The 22825-nt window shown below is 38.1% G+C and overlaps 2 protein-coding genes across 4 annotated transcripts in view; both read right to left on the bottom strand.

The window, feature by feature from the left end:
• Nucleotides 1-8095, bottom strand: part of LOC124616744 (armadillo repeat-containing protein gudu-like) — a 159061-nt gene extending 150966 nt beyond the window's left edge. Inside the window, exon 1 of the mRNA XM_047145113.1 lies at nt 7862-8095. Coding sequence (XP_047001069.1) covers nt 7862-7995 — 134 coding nt within the window. The 5' untranslated portion in view covers nt 7996-8095. The remainder of the gene's footprint in view (nt 1-7861) is intronic.
• Nucleotides 8096-20972: 12877 nt separating this feature from the next.
• Nucleotides 20973-22825, bottom strand: part of LOC124615319 (carnitine O-acetyltransferase-like) — a 103132-nt gene continuing 101279 nt past the window's right edge. For all 3 annotated transcript variants that reach the window (XM_047143118.1, XM_047143119.1, XM_047143120.1), the window contains exons 13-14: nt 21898-22035; nt 20973-21670 (exon numbers count right to left, since the gene is read on the bottom strand). In XM_047143118.1, the coding sequence (XP_046999074.1) occupies nt 21452-21670; nt 21898-22035 (357 nt within the window). In that variant the 3' untranslated portion in view covers nt 20973-21451. The remainder of the gene's footprint in view (nt 21671-21897; nt 22036-22825) is intronic.

The raw sequence follows: 22825 nt of genomic DNA, 5'->3' as shown, positions 1-22825 counted from the left end.
AGTACGTTAGGAAGGCAAACGAGGAGTCAGTAAGATCATGCTTTCTGAATAAAACTTGAAAATAAAAAATGAAACAAATCAGTGGAATGAATATTTTATGAAATTATTTGTGAAAACGAAATAAGTAGGTCACAGAGAAACGTTCTACATGCCTTTGAATGATGCTCGAAATCATAAACAGAAAATTAGGTGCACCAGACGTTTCCCTAATATTTTTTATTTCATATTTTTTAGACAAATCATTACACAAAACTTTTGACTTTCTTCTCAAAACTTTTGTATGCTTTACTTTTACAGACTATTTAGATTAATTGAAACGCTTGGCCTTAACACTGACTGCTGATGAATTATGTTCGCAACATCAAATATCTGTAAAATTTCAGGGTTCATTGTAATTTCTTAGGAACTTAATGTGTGTGATATACTGGGATAGGTGTGTATACAGTTAAAGATCATGTTCTTTGGCAAGATCTTAAAAATATACTTAGCAATGCAGTGAAAACAGTGTACATAAAACTTAGTGTACAGAATTGTAGCTGAGTCAGTTAAAATATAATATAAAGCTGGAATCGAACCAGTGATCTTGTCGAAGTATGTAATCACTGTCCATAACGCTACTGCTACGGCACAGCTGCTTAATATACAGGGTGTTACAAAAAGGTACGGCCAAACTTTCAGGAAACATTCCTCACACAAAGAAAGAAAATATGCTATGTGGACATGTGTCCGGAAACGTTTACTTTCCATGTTAGAGCTCATTTTATTACTTCTCTTCAAATCACATTAATCATGGAATGGAAACACACAGCAACAGAACGTACCAGCGTGACTTCAAACACTTTGTTACAGGAAATGTTTAAAATGTCCTCCGTTAGCGAGGATACATGCATCCACCCTCCGTCGCATGGAATCCCTGATGCGCTGATGCAGCCCTGGAGAACAGCGTATTGTATCACAGCCGTCCACAATACGAGCACGAAGAGTCTCTACATTTGGTACCGGGGTTGTGTAGACAAGAGCTTTCAAATGCCCCATAAATGAAAGTCAGAAGAGCGTGGAGGCCATGGAATTGGTCCGCCTCTACCAATCCATCGGTCACCGAATCTGCTGTTGAGAAGCGTACGAAGACTTCGACTGAAATGTGCAGGAGCTCCATCATGCAAGAACCACATGTTGTGTCATACTTGTAAAGGCACATGTTCTAGCAGCACAGGTAGAGTATCCCGTATGAAATCATGATAACATGCTCCATTGAGCGTAGGTGGAAGAACATGGGGCCCAATCAAGACATCACCAACAATGCCTGCCCAAACGTTCACAGAAAGTCTGTGTTGATGACGTGATTACACAATTGCGTGCGGATTCTTGTCAGCCCACACATGTTGATGGTGAAAATTTACAATTTGATCACGTTGGAATGAAGCCTCATCCGTAAAGAGAACATTTGCACTGAAATGAGGATTGACACATTGTTGGATGAACCATTCGCAGAAGTGTACCCGTGGAGGCCAAGCAGCTGCTGATAGTGCCTGCACACGCTGTACATGGTACGGAAACAGCTGATTCTCCTGTAGCACTCTCCATACAGTGATGTGGTCAACGTTACCTTGTACAGCAGCAACTTCTCTGACGCTGACATTAGGGTTATCATCAACTGCACGAAGAATTGCCTCGTCCACTGCAGGTGTCCTCGTCGTTCTAGGTCTTCCCCAGTCGCGAGTCATAGGCTGGAATGTTCCGTGCTCCTTAAGACGCCGATCAATTGCTTCGAACGTCTTCCCGTCGGGACACCTTCGTTCTGGAAATCTGTCTCGATACAAACATACCGCGCCACGGCTATTGCCCCGTGCTAATCCATACATCAAATGGGCATCTGCCAACGCCGCATTTGTAAACATTGCACTGACGTTCGTGATGAACACTAATCTGTTGATGCTACGTACTGATGAGCAATGAGTCGCATGTAAACACAAGCACTGAAGTCAACATTACCTTCCTTCAGTTGGGCCAACTGGCGGTGAATCGAGGAAATACAGTACATACTGACGAAACTAAAATGAGCTCTAACATGGAAATTAAGCGTTTCCGGACACATGTCCACATAACATCTTTTCTTTATTTGTGTGTGAGGAATGTTTCCTGAAAGTTTGGCCATACCTTTTTGTAACAACCTGTATAGTGGAATCAATTTGCGTACTTATGCAGCTATTTAGGGTATTCAGTCATGTAGTCAGTCATTCTTCCGCATTTATTGGCTGTTAAAAGGTCTTGATCACATGAAAAACATTCGTATTTAATTAATTGATGATATAGTCGAATGCTTCTCTGCTCATTTACTTGTATTCAAAGAATTTGTATGGTGACCTTCATAGTTGATATTTATGAAATTGCCGGCGGGAGTGGCCGAGCGGTTCTAGGCGCTACAGTCTGGAACCGCGCGACCGCTAGGGTTGCAGGTTCGAATCCTGCCTCGGGCGTGGATGTGTGTGATGTCCTTAGGTTACTTAGGTTTAAGTGGTTCTAAGTTCTAGGGGACTGATGACCTCAGAAGTTAAGTCCCATAGCGCTCAGAGCCATTTTTTATGAAATTCTCCATGGGGATTCCTCCCTTTGTAAATTTCATGCACATCATCTCTTTTCGTTTCATTTTCTTAAGTAAACCTAATTTTGTAGCCTTACTCTACAGTATTCCACAAAATTTTGTATGCTTTACTTTGAGACTATTTAGATTAATTGAAACGCTTGGCCTTAACACTGACAGCTGATGAATTATGTTCGCAACATCAAATATCCGTAAAATTTCATGGTTCATTGTAACTTATTAGGAACTTCATGTATTCTACAGGTTAGGGGCGCCGTTTTATAGAAACAGCTGGTTGGCTCTAAGCAGCCCTCTTGTAACGCAACATGGTCACTCGCACGCAGGGTACCCTGGCTTTTCTTCTGATGCTGCGGCTTGTCGCTGGAGTATCACGTATCCAGAAGTCGCGCACTGTCGATCGGACGCAGGATACCCTGGCTTTTCGCCTGATGCTGCGGCTTGTCGCTGGCGTATCACGTATCCAGAAGTCGCGCACTGTCGATCGCTTCTGTTGCTCACGTAGGACACAGCCTAACAGCTGCGCTTACGGAATGCAGTGCTGCCACTATCTTGCACTCACTTGTCAATTACTGATGCTGCAAGTTGCGTTGAGTGTGTCATCTACTGTCCTACGTACCAGCTGTTAAGGGCTATGTATTGCATGTCTACAAAAGTAAGAACTGAGACAGGGTACCATAACAAAAGGTTACAAGGATTCATGAAATGGAAACTGTTTAGTTTCGTGTTGAATAATGGCACTTTTTGCTACTAACCCTGTATCCATTCTCATATAGACAATTAGAAATTAAAAGAAGCCGGTAGTAAAACTTAAGTTGTGGCAATAATCGCCATTGCTGTTGCGGCTTTAGTCGTGTAAAGGATAAGAGGGATTTTTTTTTTTTTAATCAGTCGATACCAACAGTCCACCACAGTAAACCATTGCGAGGTGTAGGACTAGTAAAACTTGTGATCCTAACTTACGCAACTGTATATGTCGTTTAAAAAAGTCTCTCTGTAAGGGAAACAATACGAGGAATTCCTACAATTACTATCGGTTGTTTAACACACACACAAACAAAATTGTCACTGTAAAGTAACTCAGACAGGGGAAGGCAGTTTCAAAAACTGTACAAAGGAATAATTTGAAGTTAAATTTATCTCTTTTTGACGGTAGTTTGTGGTGATTTCCCATAATTACCTCTGCAAAATTTCCAAATTCTTTTCACAGTGCTAACCTTGTTTCTGTGTACTTTCCTCATCGGCTGTGAGACGGTGTATGGAGCAACTTTTTATCTTGGCTCTGCTCGCAATATTTAATGAAAGCTTAATTATTTTCTTGCTCCACACCACAAAGTACTACCGCTTACGCTACTCCGACGGGTGGAAAGGGTACTTTACTTTACTATATCTTCGTCATTTGCCAGCCATGGCTGGACAGACTGCGTCACAAAATACAATGTTTATCAACTAACATTTATACAACACCATATACAAAATTTATATGACAAACAAAAGAAAATATTTATGCAGTGCACAAAAACACATAGAACATAGCGGGAATGAAATATAACTAAACAGGAAAGTAAAACTTCATAGCAGCAAATGAAAATACCATAAAGCAAAATGTCACACACACAAAGTTTCATTTTGGCAAAATATGTACTTTAAGTAAAACACAAAATTAAATGTGTAGTTAACATAAGAAGAAGATTAAATTTAGGCAAAATTATATATAAAACATAACAATATTTATTATTTTGTCCATTCAGTAGAGCCACTGTTGAAAAACTCTTCCAATGAATATAGTAGATGTTGTTTCAAGTCCTGAGCAATTTTTTTCCGAAATAATTCAGGTAGCAGGGATTTCACTTCTGGAGGCAGTTGATTGTACATTTTTAGGGCGACTGTTGGAAAGCTGTCTTGTGTACTTGATAGGCGACACCTTGGCACTTCAATGTTCCTCTTACAGCGAGTGTCATGATTATGTATTTCTTGTCTTATGCTAAAATTCCCTTGATTTTCTTTTATATACATGAGGCAGAAATACACATACTGGCTAAAGACAGTCATTATGCCTAGCCTGGTGAAAATAGGCTTACAGTGGTCCAGTCTTTTGCTAGAGGATATGATCCTGATGGCTTTTTTTTGTAATAGCAACACATCTTTGCTGCCTGAGGAGTGTCCCCACAACAACAGTCCATAGCTAATGTGGCTGTGGAAGAGTGCATGGTAGACTATTGTGAGAAACTGGTCAGTTATTACCCTCTTCAGCTTCCTCAGGAGGTATATCACACGAGAAAGTTTGGTGCATACATATGCAGTGTGATCATTCGTGGAGAGTTTGCTGTCAATCTTGAAGCCCAGTAGTCTGACAGTCTCCATGTTTTCTTGGTCTTCAATGTTGGTTAGACTGCATATCAAATGTTGGGTTTTTTCTTCATTGACCTTCATTTTGTTTATTACGAACCATTCTTTTATTTCTTCAAACATCAAATTTGATGCACCAAGAGCTTCTGCGGCTGTATGTCCTTTGGCAATAAGGGTAGTATCATCTGCAAACTGCAACATTTGACTATTACAGCTCATATCATTGACATATATGAGGAATAGGAGAGGTCCTAAGACTGATCCTTGGGGCACTCCATGTTCCAGTTTTTGTTCAAGAGAAGTTGCTCCATGCACTGATACTACCTGCTTTCGGTTTTCCACATAAGATTGGAGTGTTGATAGAACAACACCTCCTACACCATAGCATCTTAACTTGGCTGTTAGTGTTGTGTGTGAGATGCAGTCAAAGGCTTTGCTGAGGTCACAGAGTGTCAGTGCCACACTCTCTCTCTCTCTCTCTTCAAAACTCTGTCGAATTGTTTTTAATAAGTCCAGTGTGGCTGTCACTGTTGATCTCCCTTTGCGGAATCCGTGCTGTGTGTTTTGGAATAAGTTGTTTTCCTTAAAGTAATTCAGTACCTGGCGGTGCATCACAGACTCAGTAACTTTGGCTAGTACTGGTACCACTGAGATTAGTCTGAAGCTGGACACCTCACAAGGATCCCCCTTCTTATATATTGGTACTGTGCACGCCAGTTTAAGGAAGTCTGGGAAGACACCAGAAGATAGACATTTGTTTATTGCTATGGCTAGTGGCTGAGCTAATTCTGCAATAATTTTCTTTAGCAGTGTGCAGGACATGCCATAGATGTCTACACTTTTTGAGTGTTTGTAGGAGTTCACAATTTTTATCATGTCTTCAGGGTGTACTTCCTTCCAGTTTTGAATACTGCAACTGTCTGCATTTCTTATGTTTGCAGTTGGATCTAGGTCAGAGTGTGGAATTTCACTCACTGTCTTTTCCACTATTCTGACAAAATATTCATTGAAGTCATCAGGGCTACACGAATTTAAGCAGGAGGTAGTCTTCTTTCTGTTCTCATTTACAAGATTCCAGGCAGCTTTACAAGGATTTTGGGCCTCTTTAATGTATGTATCATTATATTTCTTTTTTGCTTCTTCTACTGCCTTCCTATAAGCTTTTTTGGCTTTTAGGTAGTTGCAGTGATGTAATTCTTTAGCTGGAATGTCTAAAGCTGATTTCATTCGGTCCTTGCCCATTGTTACAATACACTTCAATTTATTGAGCTCGGCGGTGTACCATTGTTTCACATTGATAACTTTCTGCCTGCCTTGTGATTTGTCCAGAGGATTCTTCATTGGTCTTATCGGAAACATGTCATCAAATATTGCTTTTAAGAAGGAATCACTGCCTACTAACTCTGCAATTTTCTGCTGCCAGTTTACACAAGATAGAGCCTCTTTGAGATCATTTAGTCTCTCTTCTTTAACAAATCTTTTGAATCTGTAATTTGAATGCCATGTGCTTATCTGCGGTTTGCTCCTCATACTGGTTTCCATTACTAGTGCACAGTGATCTGCTATCATAGGTTCAACTACACTGAGTTTATAATCCCAGATGTTGAGGTTGGTGATTATGGTGTCCAGGCATGCACCACCCCTTGTTGGGAGCTTATTTGCAATAAACAACCCATAACTGGTAATTAATCTCATAAAGACCCTCTCTCTGGCATCTCCATCACCTATGTGTATGTTAAAATCTCCACACAGAACGATTTTTGACTTTAGGCTTGTTAGGTAACACAAACAGTTCTCCATATGTCCAATAAAACTCTCGAAGTCACCATCTGGTGAATGGTACACAGAAACAACAACTAAATCAATATTTGTTAATAACAGTGCAGCTAATTCAAGATCAAAATCCACACAAAAACTGCTTAAATCAATTTCCTTGATGCTATGATCTCTGTTGGCATACACAGAGACCCCACCGTGGGTTGCAGTTCTTCGATACCAAGCACTGGCCATGTCTAAGTATTCAACAGATTTATAGAAATCACCTTCTGCTTCAGCTAGCCAGTGTTCACAAATGCATAAAACATCTGGTTTAATTTCTTTCATAAAAAATGATAGGAGATCCATTTTGGTTCTTATGCACTGCACATTTACACTTGCAATGATTATAGGCATATTGTTTTCAGTACTAGAAACATTATTGTGCAGTGATCCTTGATTTTAACTTCATAATCTATTTTATTGGCATAACGGATGGTCTCCGGAACAAAAAACGCTTAATTACAACATTTTTGGGCCATACAGCAGTGTCCATTAGCTTGTCTTTTAGATGAAAGTCTACACCAATCTTAAAACTACTATTTACACCCTTAGATTTCAATTTTTCTACGTGAAATTGCTATGACCTGGTAGGATTTTCTTCAAAAAGTTTATTACGTTTCCTGCTGTCGTTCCACTTTTCACCTTTCCTAAATGAAACCATGCTCTCTTTTCCCCATACAGCATTCCTTGGTCATCACCAGTGCCTATTATTTTATTTTTCCTGTCACTAACACTTGAATTTCCAACTACTGAGATGGCATTGGTTGGAGGAGTTGATCTGATAGTCACTGTCTGTGGCAGTTTGCATGGTATATCTGTATTTAGCGCTGTATTATTTGTTTGTTGTTCTGCAGTAGTTGTTGGGGTTTTCTTGTCCCTATGGCGAAAACTTCTTTTCCTAGAACTTACTACACGCCACTCTGTATTGGGTGAGAGTTTATTTTCTGAGGAATCTGCAGAGTTGTAGAGACTATTTTCGTCTTTATTAACGCCAGATCCTGTTTTGTTACAATTTACGGCTGGAGATTTTTCGTCTGGAATGATCTGTTTTCCTTGTTGTAGAAAGGGATTTGAACAGTTTCTGTCACTACTTACATTATTACAGCATTCATCAGCGCCGTTTTCTCGATCACCAACAGTTGTTTTGGATGTGAGAGTCGGATTGCACAGCACATTAACCACAATATGGTGTTTATGTTTATCTGCCGCCAAATCCGTTTGTTTACCATTTGCAGTACCAATGTTTTCCTGCACAAATTCACTTACTTTGCTATAACCACTTTCCAAGGAGTCAGCACCGTTTACAAGTGGTTTTTCACATATGTTTACGTTATATTTTGGACACTGCAATTCTTCAATCTTAGAATCAGCACTGATAATTGTATCCAGCTTTTTATTCATTGATAGGTGATCTTCCGATATTTTATTTGTTAACTTGAGTATATTTTGCAAGTATTCTAATAATTTTACGTCACCGTTCACTTCAGTATCACTTTTGTGTTTCTGCACTTCAGGTTCATGTAAATTTTCGCTACTTAACCTCTTTTCGCAGGACACACAGTGAAACTTAATTCGGTCTTTAGAACATGCTACTGTACGAGCTTCACTATTACACTATTACTAATGCTTCGTCGCTCAACGTATGGATTAACGTGCGTCACAACCCAACACGGCACAACAATGACTTAGCAGTTGCAACACATTAACAACGCAAGGTTCCGGATTAGATCGCTGAGGTTGGCAGCGGCCGGATACGTTGTTAAATGAGCGAATCGAAGTCGACCGACTTCTGGCGACTTACTAGTGAGCCTTCGTTCGTCTCCTTGTGAACAAACCGTAGTCCGACCTCCTTACAAGAATACTGATACAGTGCAACAACTTCATAAAATAACTATTTAATGAAACCGCACAGCTCTCATGCACAAGGAAACACTCCAAGTTTAGGTGTACGAAGAATCGTATACACTAGCAAAATACTAAAGTGCCATTGAATTCTTGGTGAGAATATAATCACTCAATGCGGCAGACAGTATTTACTGACGAGTACTGTACTGAACTGTATCCATGTTCGTTGAAGGCGCCAAACTGTAATGCCAACCGCACCGATATAAAAAATACTATAAAATTTCTTATGCCTGCCAGATTATCGGATCTGCCCGATTATTGTGGTCCCATTGTAGAAACTGAACCTTTATTTATTTACTTCCATACTATTATTTCTGTGTAAGCGAATCTAACTATGATAAGGCTAGAAATGCCCTGTGATGTAGCTCAGGCATTTACATAACAAACTGTGCTAGATTTTTTGGGGTAGAGTTCGTACAACGGGACAGATTAACCTATATTTATGTGTTAAGCGGACTTTAAGAGGAGATTACGCCACGAATAATCATATTACGGTGCTGGAAATATAACATCAGTTGTAACAGTAAGAAAAGAACTGAGGAGCTCTTGAATGAGTATTGTCCGATTGCAAGTATATATTGCCATTTTGTGGACTTACTTCGAATCCTCCATTGTATAATCCCTGGATTTCAACCCATCCGCAGAACCAGCCGCATAAACGTATTAAATACGCTGGTACATGATGTAGCATCAAAGAGGTCTCAACAGCATTGTGGAGTTTCCAAGGAGAATAAGGAGACGGTTTATATACTAAGCTTCCTCGTTAGTATCCAGTTAAAAAGTAGGGTTGAAGGCAGAATGTATACCAATCGATTGGGCAGTTTTTATGAGAGACATATTCTAGACAGGTCTTCTGCTGGTGGAAAATAATGGCACAGCAGGAAAAAATACAAAAAGATTAACAAAATCTCTGCCTTTGACAGAGCGCCTTCTGGAATTTACGTTACTGACAGCCATCCAATTTAATGAACTGGTATTATCCAGTTGATTGAACACATGACTTGATTTGTGTTAGCCTTTCCTGGTGATACGTATGCAGACGAGGAACATTTAAAATCATCTCTAAAACCAAATTAAAAAATGACTCTTAAGCCTCTTTTACGCTGTATTTAAAATACGTTTCCTTTCATAACATTGCCCGTGACCAAGCCTGCAGTATGTTTTCAACTATGTTTGTTGACAAGTCCCCGTCCACACCTGCGAAAAACATTTCTGCATTTTATTATTATCATCTGTAACAATGAAGGAGGCGTAAAAATTTGGTATTTGTAGTATTATATCTTACAGTTACGTGGTACTACACTATAAACAGCGAAGAGGATAAAATGGTTGTATTTTGTGCTGTATCAATAATATACAACAGTATGAGCAGATGGAAACAAGGTGTAGTTTAAGTGTTGTACGAAAACGTTCTATAGCAGATGTGAGGGAATAAAATTTTGCAGCAGCCGTATTTGGACTATGGCATTCTACTGTTCGCAACTTCACTACGGGGCGTCACAATACGATTTTATAATTCTGTCGAATTTGATAGAGGCATTTGTTTCAATCAACGACACAAATTTTAAAAAAAGTAATTTACATCTACAACCATACCTGTACTATGTAGATCACTGTGAGGTGCAGGGCTAAGGGTACTTCCCATTGAACCAGTTATTAGGGCTTTTTTCGCTTCATGTACAGACTGCGGGAAGAATGATTGCTCAAAGCATCTGCGCACTGTAATTAGCGTATTCCTGTTTTCGCGAGCACTATGGGAGCGAACGTAGGGGCTGTAGTATATTCCTAGATCATCACTTAAAGTCTGTACAACCATTCAGGGTAGTATGTTAATCTTCAAGCGTTAGCCAGTTCAGTTCTTTCAGAATCACTGGGGCACTGTTTTGTGGATCAAACAAATCTGTGACTATTTGTGCTGTCCCTTCTGTATCATCTCCAATATATCCTGTTAGTTTTATTTAGTATGGATCCCACATATTTGAGCAATATTCCATGCTGAGTCATGTTAGCGTTTTGTAAGCAGTTATACATTTCGCTAGCATTTTACCAATGAGTAGAACCATGCCACCTGTTTTACCTATGACTGAGTCTGAGGGCTTGTACCATGTCACATCCCTTCGAATTGTTACACTCAGGTATATGTAGGAATGGACCGACTCCAATTGTGACTTACTGATATTGTAGTCACAGGATACTACATTTTCTCAATTAGGCTGCCAATCTCTTCCCCACTTTGAAATGTTGTAAAGACGTGACTGAATATTTGCACAGCTTTTGCACTGTGCTTCATTATAGATAACTGTATCATCTGCATAAAGACAACAACAGGGCCCACTGCCTAGAATTATTTAGAGAGCTAGGCATTTTAACCGTGTCTTGTGAGTATATCTTTCAGAACATAATGTTCATTAAGAAAAATCTCAACATGTATAACACAAGCAGCCTAATACACAACCATGAAACAAGATCTTGTCACCACCTCCATCTAGATAGAAAGAACAAGGCAAAGATGCAGAAAAGTATATTTTATAATGGGATAAAACTGTATAACAAAATACCACAGGAAATTAAAGAAATAAATGAGCCCCTCACTTTCAGACAAAAGCTTAAAACCTTCTTAGTAAGTAAAAGTTGTTATACTGTAAAAGAATATTTAACATAGGTGTAGATTATTAGCAACATATGACATTATCACTAAAATATGATGTAATTATAAATGTGTGTATGACTACTTATAAAATATGAGAAATCTGTTTCATTGTAAATGTAAATGTGTGCTCATGTATTATAAACTGACGACATCCATACAATATATATTGTTCCACGGATGAATAAATAAATAAATAAATAAATAAAAGCAGTGCTGTACCAGGATGGTGGCAAGGGCTGCGACAAGGGTGTTGGTGTTTAGAGGACGCAACAATACACCAAAAAGAAAAGAAAAAGTTTAACAATTAACAGGGAGACGTACATCAGTTCCCCTATGCGTTGTTTTCCATCTTATTGTTATGAGAGGAAAGCCCTTCCCGCGGTCTGCAACTGTAAATGCAAGCTGTTGACCCAACATCAATTCGCGCTAATATCATCGCAAAGAAAGCACTAGTACCGAATAAATGTCTATCGCTAGCATGGTTATTGTGAAAACAGTGCGCTGGTTTTTTTTTCTTTTAGAATAGAATAGAACAGTATAGTTATTCACCTTTGAACATGTTCACATGTAATTGGTGTAGTCATATGTTTTATAGTTACAGCATTAAAGGTATTTTACAGTTATCCCTGCCAAATTATGTTGCAAGGAGGCTTTTACATAAGTAACTACTTCAGAAAAGTATATTGTAACACAAACTGATCACTTTTTGGAAACCAAATACAGTATGTCAATGATTGTTGGCAGTGTATTTATTGAAACAGAGGAGTGAACACTGAAAATGGACACAATGAAACATACAAAAAGTGGATTATTTACCCATCTCTTTGAGCTTGATAATTTTAGTACCACTATCAGCAGATTTGGCAATATCACAAGATTTGGTAAGTGAATATGTGCAGGAAAACGTAAGAAAACTAACTAGAAGTGATGAGATGATCTTGGAGGTGGAGCATTTAGCTTTTAATGAAGATAGAGATAAAGTTTTAAGCCATGACAAAGGTGAGCATACATCATCAAAGAGTGACAGTGCAATAGGAAAAACTTTCCAGCAGCCTTGCATAAAAATTGACCATGGATGGTGTTTACTACTACCAATGTCAAAGATGGACTAGTGATGTTGTGCAGAGCTTGCATTAAACATTCTTAGAAAGCATGTAAAACTTCAGAACTTTATTTAATGATTTATCTTGATCAAGAAATGGGATAGTAAAGAAGAATAAGCAAAAGAATCTTGTCATATGTAAACGTGAAAAAAGTGTTATTCATTCAGATTGTGTACAGCAGAAAGAAGTATGCAAACATCATTTCTTAGAAACATGTACAGAAAATGCTTGTGAGCTATATTTAGAAAATCAGAAGGAAGAATGAGATGCAACTGTCAAAGTGTTAACGATCAGTTTGTGTGGCCTTAAAAAGTGAATGGAGTTTTCATGACTGTCCAGAATTTATACAGCTACAAACTGTGAATGGCTTATATATGCAAATACATCTTTATGCAGATAACACTGCAGCAACAATGATTAATTTTATTACCGTGACAAAACAGGTTGATGCCTACCATCTGACTTTGAATGCAGTCCAGTTTCATGTATTAAGCTCTACGCAGAATTTTTCCTAATTTTCTCTTGAAAATTCCAATACTAAAGTTCCTACATTAAGCACATGTTATGTAAATAATCAAAACTGTAGGAACAAATTCCCTCACAAAACTTTATTTTTCACAGCATTCAGTTTGTTGTCCTGGTTGCAATGAGATAATTAGTTTCATCAGAAATGCTGGCAATCAAAAGTTATTGCAATTATAAAATTTCATACATCTAACCATAGGGAAGATCTTGTGAGCTTATAGGTAAATTTGGGAGAAAAGACCACTTCCAAATCAAAGAGATATTTTCCCTGGTTTCAGTAATGTCTTTACATTACCCAAAATCAATTAGTTTTAAAAGATATTGTTAATTAAAGATTTCACATGGTCCAAACTTTCAGTGCCAATTACACCCGAACTATTGTAAACTTCGATGATCTGTTGATATACTATTGATTGTCTGATTTCTCTGAATATAGTGAAATACATATTGATGAGCAAGAATCCCTAATTAAAAATTACCAAATTTTCAGAAACTAATGTTTAACTTACAAGACAGGTTCCATGGTCATAAACCCAGAATTCCCATTGTGTAGGCATAAATTAGTACTGCATACTTTAATATATGGTGCTCATGAGAAATAATACACAAACAAAATATAACAATAATCTTGTTAGCCAGTGAATGGCAGACATTCTTACCCACAGAATTCATAAAATATTATAAATTAAAGAAGTTGAACAACATTCTGTAGTCTATTTATTTATTTATTTATGTCCATGGACCTTTCTGTATCATGGTACTGGACAAGTTTACATGAAGTCTGAGAATTTACAAGTTTCAAAAATACACAACTACATGCTAATATCAGAAAAATAATATAACTTCTTCAAAAATAGTATCTAAAAAGCAAGCATCTAAAAAAAGTTGACATTTATACATAATTACCAAAGATTAAAATCACTTTACACTTTCTGAAAGGTTTTTTTTTTTACATATTTGCCCAGTTACATGTGAAACATTACATTAATTTTTTGCTTCGAGGTATTCTTTAACATTGTATGGACAAGTTTTAATCAAGTGACATTTTAGTTTATTTTTGAAAGCACACATGTTGTCTGTTATCTTTATACAGTTTGGCAAACTGTTGTATAGAAGGCATCCTGCATTTACAGCCTTTTTGTCAGTTAGTCTGGGCTGATTTCCTTCAATATGATAAATGTTTTTATTTCTTGTGTTGCAGTTATAGATGTCTCTGTTTAACAGTGAAGCATGGTTACTTTTTACATAAATAATTATAATGACCCTACTGTTAATACATTTAGTTCCTGAATTTATTTTGAAGGTATCTTTAGGAGATAATTTTGTCATTCACTTTATAGCCTTATTTTGTAGCATAAGTATCCTTTATATGTGTAAATTTGAAGAATTTCCCCAGACCAGGTGCCATATGAAATTTGTGAATGAACTAGCCCATAGTACATTGTTAGCAATGTTTCTGTGTTTATTGTCCTTGACATTTTTCTCATCAGAAATATAATTGAACTCACTTTAGGACAAATTTATATACATCTCCCATGTCAAGTACCTGCCCACTGTTAAACCCAGGGATTTGTAAGTTTCTGCCTCTTTTAGATCCAAGTCTCCAAGCTTGACAGTAATACCGTTTTGTTTGCATGTATTTGTGTATAGGTGGTTTTATTGACATTGTGTATAGGTGGTTTTATTGATATTGTTTCCTCTGAAATATTTGTTCCGTTTCCCATTCTCAGAGAAACTTGCTTTTGTAAGTGTCTGTTGAAACACTACTTATAACAAATGAAGTGTCATCTGCATTCATGATGGCATTTCCACCTAATTTTTGGTCATATCATTTACATATAAAATACAAAGCAGCGAGCCCAGCACTGGTCATTGACGCACTCCATATTTAACAAATTCAAAATATGAGTCGATGTTCGTATTGTTCACATTTTGCTTTATCTCAACACACATATCTTTGTTTTCCATGAATGATTTTATGGGAAATGGGAAACGGGAATACAGATAATTGTATACGCAACAAATTGTTCCCATAAATATCTATTCATACACGGAAAAAATCCCCGCTGATTTCTTTTCTTGGACCTAGACTGTCTCACGCATCGTCAATTTGACCAACGTCGCCGCTCTCCAGGCCTCTGACAAGGAATCTCGAGCCTCCCTCACGGGTCCTCAGACATCGCTTATGTTTTCCAAACCCAAGTTTCCCGGCGTTTGGGACAAAGTGTGGTGTGACTCTTCTACCGGAACTTGCTCACTCCCACATTACGCCAACAAGCCTTCGACGCCTTGCATAACCTCGCTCAAATATCTTGCGGTACCAACGGCACAGATGAGCCAGATGTGGTGGTGGCGGTGATTGTGACAACAGAGGAGGTTTTTACTCGTTGACGTGTTCCACAATGTAAACTGGGACATATGGTGCATGTACGATTCTTGAGTGCTCAGAAAGAGGAGAGAGCGAACGAGTACTGCCTGGTGGAGTAAACGGTGTGGAGGTGGAAGGAGCCCTGCCTTTGCCCGCAGACGGCCGGTAAACAGTGCCAACCACTGTGGTGATTGTTTTTGTCGCAGTAGTGTTTACAGCTGATATACGATGTGAAGGGAAGAGCCAATACACTCAAAAAGGAGTGGGGTAGCAGGTGTATCTGCAGGTTGGTAGGTAACTTCGCAGACCATACAGCCCACAGGGTAACGTCCGGCATCGTGCGTTCACTCACAAGTAGCTGAAGGAGGTGCCAGAGTTTTGACGGAGTGTGGTCCCCCAGGTGTTCCTCGTACAGGATCTTGATTATTAATTCCTGTCCCGACCATGCAAGTCGGTCCAATATTGTCTTCTTGGCGAACTCTTATTTTGGCGGCGGTGAAAGGAGGTCACAAATTATATCTGAGTGGTCATGGAGGAGCGTGACGAGACATAGAAATTTAGAGTTGTCGTCGGTCACCTGATGTAACTTGGAAAGGTGCTCCACAAGTGCGAACCATGAAATGGGTTTGTCCTCGTATAAAGGAGGTAGCTTTAGCAGACGGCCAGGGGGGGGGGGGGGGGGGGACGACGACAAGGGTGGCTCCAGATCAGAAGGTTGTGTGTTCATTCATATATTACATCAGGGTCACCAACATGGGAAACGGGAATACAGATAACTGTCTACGAGAAACTGTTCCCAAAAATGTCTATACATATATATTTCAGCACAAAGAAAGATACACGTGTACACTGTACAAGGTACAAAATCTGACTGGAACATTAACATGGCGGCTCAACAGAGCAGTTAGAGTTCAAAGATCATGCTTCGTGTGATCGATGTGACCTATCGACGCCAAAATTTTATGATATCAGCTGCTTCCCCCCTTGTACCAAAACACTTAAGTTTTCTAATAAGTTGTGCCATACACAATCAAAAGCTTTTGAAAGGTCAAGAAATATACCACAAACTTTCTTTCATTTGTCTACTGCCTGAGTTACACACGCTAAACTTCATCTATGTTGTATGTACAAGGTTGATTCAGAAATTGCTGGAACTTTGTCCACAAAAGTTTTCTACACTTATCTTTTACTTATTGTGCATGGTCTCCATCAAAATACTCTTCTCTACAATTGGTGTACCACTCCCAACTCCATTTCCACTTCCAGAAGCAGTCTTGGTATGCCTCTTGCTGATCACGCGAAGTGCTTTCTGCGAATTTTCTTTTATCTCATCTTTTGATACAATTCTTCATCCTTTGAATGGGGTTTTCAAATTTGGAAATATAAAAAAGTCTGCAGGGGCCAGGTCTGGAGAGTATGGAGGATAAGGCAGCACAGTGATTTCATTTTGTGTGCAATATTCATGCAACAGTATGAATGAATGTCTGGGTGCATTACCAAAGTGCAAGAGCCATGAATTATCCCGCCACATTTCAGTCCATTTCCTTCTCACATTTTCTTGCAGACATTGTAACACATCCTGATAGTGACATTGATTAACAGTTTGTCCCTGTGGCATGAATTCATGGTGAACTAATCCTTCAAAGTAAAAGAAAGCTATCAGTTGGATCTGACATTTGACCTGACCTTTCAGGCTTCTTGTGGTCTTGGAGAACCTTTGCCGACTCATTGTGAAGATTGAACCTTGGTCTCAACACCATAACCATAGAGCCACACCTCATCGCCAGTTATGGTTCTCTTAAGCGACATCTTGTTCTCATTTGTGCAACCCAAAAGCTTTTCACAGATTGGGAGCCAAAGGTCTTTCTGGTCTTGATTCATGAGCCGAGGAACGAACTTGGCAGAACATAATGCATTCCAAGATGCTGTTTCAGGATTTCAGGGCCGGATCCAATTGAAAGATACTTTCTTCTGCAATCTCTTGGGACAGTCAGTCTTCAGATGACACGCACAATTTTGTTGATGTTCCTGACATGAGCATTGTCAGTAGATGTTGAAGGGCATCTTGAACAAGGATCATCTTTAACTCCCGTCTGGCCATTTTTAAACCACATGAACCTTTCATAACACCAAGTATGGCTTAAGCACTCATCACTATAGGCTACCTGCATCATTTGGTGTGTGTCTGTAAAGGTTTTCTTGAGTTTCACACAAAATTTAATGCAGGTGCATTGCTCCTCTAACCCTGCCATCTCGAAATTCGTAAACTGTGTGTCACAAAATTCTACTTAAAACAGCAGTTAATGATAACTAACAGACATACAGAAATGCAACTTCTGGCAGTTACCCATTAAACACAGACGTGTGCTGGGATGCCAACCAGATTTCGTTCCAAAACACCATTTGCGCAAAATCACGAATGTTCCAGAATTTTTTGAACAGTGTTGCTGTTGATTCACGTAGCATTTCCGTACAGTTGTCCACTGCCCATGGTATGCAATCCATTTCATTGTGTACTTGTACTGCATCTCCTCCACCTTCATGTTGACATCTGCAGAAGTAAGCCACTTTTTAATGGTCCTCTATGTTGTAAACACTAATTTCATTTTTTTTAACCAATGTTCTGTCATAATAAATATATGTGGTAGTTCAATCCTGCTCTTAGCTTGTGTGTGGTAAAACTTCAGTCTGTATTTTAGCCCAGCCTTGGGAACCGTTTGTGTCACCTCCCCATTTGTTTAATGCAGGCTAAGAGAACATATTTTATAGCTATGAGCAATAGACACCAAACTAAGTGTTTTGATTCAATGGACTGATGTTTTTGACCGTTGTTGTTGTTGTTGTGGTCTTCAGTCCTGAGACTGGTTTGATGCAGCTCTTCATGCTACTCTATCCTGTGCAAGCTTCATCTCCCAGTACCTACTGCAACCTACATCCTTCTGAATCTGCTTAGGATTTTAGTTTTCTTCTTAATCACATGTGAAACAAACTATGATTACTTCATCTGAGATATACATACTTTTGCTGTCTGAAGAGTTGACTGTTAAGCTACATATTTGTCCATGTCAACTACTTGCGTATAAACTTTGCTAGAGACTACAACAAGACCTGGTCATCACCGACAGGAACTTGAGGATGCAATTAAAGATTGGTGAACTTACAGTTTTGAACTGCCAAAAGAAGCTTCTGGCTATTTAGTGCACAGATAAATTCTACAGCAGCACTTTCAGGTGATGATTGAGAGAAATTGCGCCACTGCTAAGGCTTATTCCAGAAAAGATAGGATCAGTTACGTGAAACTGCAGAACAGTTACTTTTAAAGTTAGTTAATTTTTTGAAACTGACTGATCTTTTTTTCATTTATGTGGATTGTTTTTCTGAAAACTGCTCGATTTCATAGGTTACATATGTGGCTGAACAAACTAACGCATGCTACTCTTTCTGTACACCAGTATTGTGAAAAATGCTGACAAAAAGTCGATTGAAGAAAAAATTATTCAAGCTTCCTCAAAAGATGGCATAGGTGTGGAAATGGTTCAAGAAAAAGCTTGTAGGAGATGGTTCAGATGGAGTGGCAGTGTTTACTGGTAAAGAAGGTGTTGCAGCTAGAATTGTGAGAAATATACCCTTGCACATGATTAGTGTACAGTGTATGGCGCATAGGATGGATCTTGTTTCTGAATAAGTTTTTAGTGAGGTAAATGCTGTTCATAGCTCTGAATGCTTGTTAGATGAACTTCACACAATTACCAAAAACCACATACAGCTGCAAAACTTAAAAACATTTTGGTGGCTGTAGGCATTACGGGTTGATAAAAGCTGTTTCATATCCATTGGCTTTCTATTGAGAAGGGTGCTTTGTCAGCAGTATTCGAAGATTTTCATTGTATCATGCCATTCCTAAAGTCAGAGTCTGAAAGCCATGAATTATTAACAAGAGATCATTGTAAATTCACAAGCCTTTATAATAAGCTTTTACTGAGAAGAAATGTATTGCTGAGTGTGTTTCTTACAGTGAAACAGAAAATCACATGAATTCTGTGGCACAAACTACTACGAAAATGCATTTTAGAGATGACTATTTGAATCTTTGCAAAGAAAATTACTTAACATATTGTAAACTTAAATCTTATAATGGTTCGGGAGAGAGATAATGTGAATTGTTAATAGCTGAAGTCATTATCGTTTAGCCACACTAGAAAATGTATGCCCCGAAAAGTGCAGGTATAGATGTGGCAGTTCTGAAACATTACTTGAAGATTAAGTCCTTTGAGATGTGGTGTATGGCTTGATATTAACTTTGTTACTTTTTACATAAATAATTACAGTAATCCTACTGTTAATATGTTTAGTTCCTGAATTTATTTTGAAGGAAATTTTAGAAGAAAATTTTGTCATTCATTTTACAGCCTTATTTTGTAGCTTAAGTACCCTTTATATGTGTAAATTTGATTTTGTAGCTTAAGTACCCTTTATATGTGTAAATTTGAATCTCATGCAAGTGCGCCCGATCTACACAGTAGGCGCTGGTGGAAATGGTGCATCACGGGTAATCTTGCCAGCTCAAATGTTCCATGTAGAATGGGCTTTATTGTAGGAAGTTCTTCAAAACTGGCATTACGAGAAAGCTTGCAATAATGTTCACCATACAACTTTTCCCACACTTCTTGTCATTAAAAACAGTACGATTACCAGTTCCAGCTTACACATGATATGGTTGTTTACTGGCAAAGCATTTTTATATTTCTACAAGAGTTTGAAAGTGGCAAGACAATCATAGTATACTGAATATCAAAGTCAGCTTCAAATTACAGAATTAGTGGACACAGCAACTTGCATAATGCACAGAAATTTATACAGTTGACACTGTGCTGTTAATACAATATAAGCCAATGGTATTCTTTAAGTACCGCATGACTACAGTTTAGGCATGCACTGACTTCATTCACAAAAAGGTGACACACAAAATTACATGACATTAAGATTCTGATACACAGGTACTGTGTGTGTATTGAAATCTGGTAGCAGACTGACTACATTGGGGTGGGGTGTGGTGTGCTATATACAGACTGGGGAATGAAGGAATTCAGTTTCGGAAACTGAATCTTGGTTGGATTCAGAAGCAAATACATTATACATTGCAGAGTTAGTCACATACTTTTGGATTCTATCTTTTACCAGAATACGCCTTGAAAAGGGGTTATTCCCAATGTGGACGCATAAAACAGTTTGGGAATAACCCTTTTCAAGATGTATTTTAGGTGTATAATCATTTATGACAATCTATGCAAATTCTTAATTGATGGTGTCATTCAGTTCATAAAAATTAAGGTAACAAAAGTATTGTGGTAAAAGATGGAATCCAAAAGTAAATTGATTAACTCTGGAATGCATAATGTGTGTGCTTCTGAACTTCAGCATTAATTATTTAGTAAGTTAGTTGGTTTAAAGGCAATCAAATAATAAATTTAAGTGAAGCAAATATGAGAAAAGTTCATAAATTTCGGTACATACTGCAGTTGCACTTCAGAGATACTTTGAGAACACACACACACACACACACACACACACACACACACACACACACACACACACACACAAACCTCCTTCCTCACCTCTTTATCAAAAAAAGAATAAGATTGTGGAATAAAATGATTTGCAGTTGTTAGTGATTATTTAATATAAACTTTGTCATAAAAATTACAACACCGTATAAAATGTATAACAAATTCAGTCGTTGCAGTAGTATTTAAATATAATTCTCTTCATAAAATCTCATGGCATCAGTTACAAAAACATTATTCTGTAGGTTACAAACAATTACCACAACAATTGTACAAAGCACAGTGACAATTACAGAATACATTCTTCAATTTCTTTTTAAAACATTCATTAAAAAATTATTGATGCAGGTAACCACTGTTCATGTGTGTGGTAATCTATAACACTTTAAAAAATACTGATGGCACAGAAAAAATTGACCCAGTGGACTGCATATTTCAGTGCTTGAGATAGATACAGATATACAAATATATCAGTTACCATTTCTGTCTGACATATAGCTTCCAGAGCAAGATGACGTTATGCTTATCTTTTGTACATCTTATAAATCTTTCTTTCTTCTCTCTCATATTTTAGAGTTTTGATTTCAACTGACTTGCAAGTAATACATTTTGCATGTCAATGAGAGACTGTTCAAGAGCCTCTTTAAATTTTTGCGCACTTGTTTCAGGACTCGAATTGAATGCAGATGTGCCAAAAAATATCTCTTTGTCTCTTGGATTATAGCAGCATCCATAACCATCTGGCACCAAAGGAGCATAGCACATAAATGCTTCACAGCGAGCTGCAACCTGCAAAAATGCCATTGCAATAGAATGTGAAGACATCTAGGTGCAAATTAAGAAATAATGAAAATAGTTAAAGAAAAAGGTTGGTGAATATTAAAAATAACGTAGCTACCAGCAATATTTTCACAAATTGTTTATTGATCATGTAAGTAAACTAATTTGTTATTAATTAAATGAAAACAGAGGAAGAGAGTAAAACAGGGCTTTGATCACCTGATAAATTTACTAACCTGACTTGTGGATAATTTCATATGGGTACTGCAAATGTAGCCAGAGTCTAGAAACAGTTTTGGTACATCTAATCCATTCTCAATTGCAATCATTTTCAATCCAAGCAGATGACGATCCACACCAAGGCCATTCACTGCCTAATAATGCAAACAGAAATATGAGATTAATAATAATAATATTGAATCATACTGCCCTAAACAGTTATGTAAAGTGCAACTCAATTTACAAGGGGCATTTGAAAAGTCCATGCAAAAATAAAAACTACTTATATGTTTGGAGCAAATCTTTTTTATTTTTTGACATAGTCTCCTTTTAGACTTATACAATTTGTCCAATGCTATTCTAATTTGTTGATCCCTTCCGAATAATAGGAATTGTCCAAGTGCAAAATAGCTATTAGTTGCTGCAATCAACTCCTTGTTTGAATAAAATCTTTGTCCCACCAGGCATTTCTTCAAATTGGGGAACAAATAGTAGTCCGAGGGAGCCAAGTCTGGAGAATATGGAGGAAGTGAAACAAGTTGGAATCCTATTTCCATTAATTTTGCGATCACAACTGCTGAGGTGCATGCTGGTGCACTGTCGTGATGGAAAGGGCTTTTTGTGGTGGACCAATCGCCGGTGTTTCTGTTGCAGGTCAGTTTTCAAACGATCCAATAACGATGAATAATATTCACTTGTAACAATTTTACCCTTTTCCAGATAGTTGATGAGGATTATCTCTTGCGAATCCCAAAAGACAGTCGCCATAACCTTCCCGGACCAAGGAATGGTCTTTACCTTTTTTGGTGCAGATTCTCCCTTGGTAACCCATTGCCTGGATTCTTGTTTGGTCTCAGGAGTATAGTAATGTATCCCTGTGTCTTCCACAGTGACGAAACAACGCTTAAAGTCCTGCAGATTCTTCCTGAACAGCTGCAAACCATC

Source organism: Schistocerca americana, chromosome 5, assembly GCF_021461395.2.
Source record: "Schistocerca americana isolate TAMUIC-IGC-003095 chromosome 5, iqSchAmer2.1, whole genome shotgun sequence".
In the NCBI taxonomy this organism is placed as follows: Eukaryota; Metazoa; Arthropoda; class Insecta; order Orthoptera; family Acrididae; genus Schistocerca; species Schistocerca americana.
Note: the sequence above shows the minus strand (reverse complement) of the source record. Positions and strands in the feature narration are given on the sequence as shown.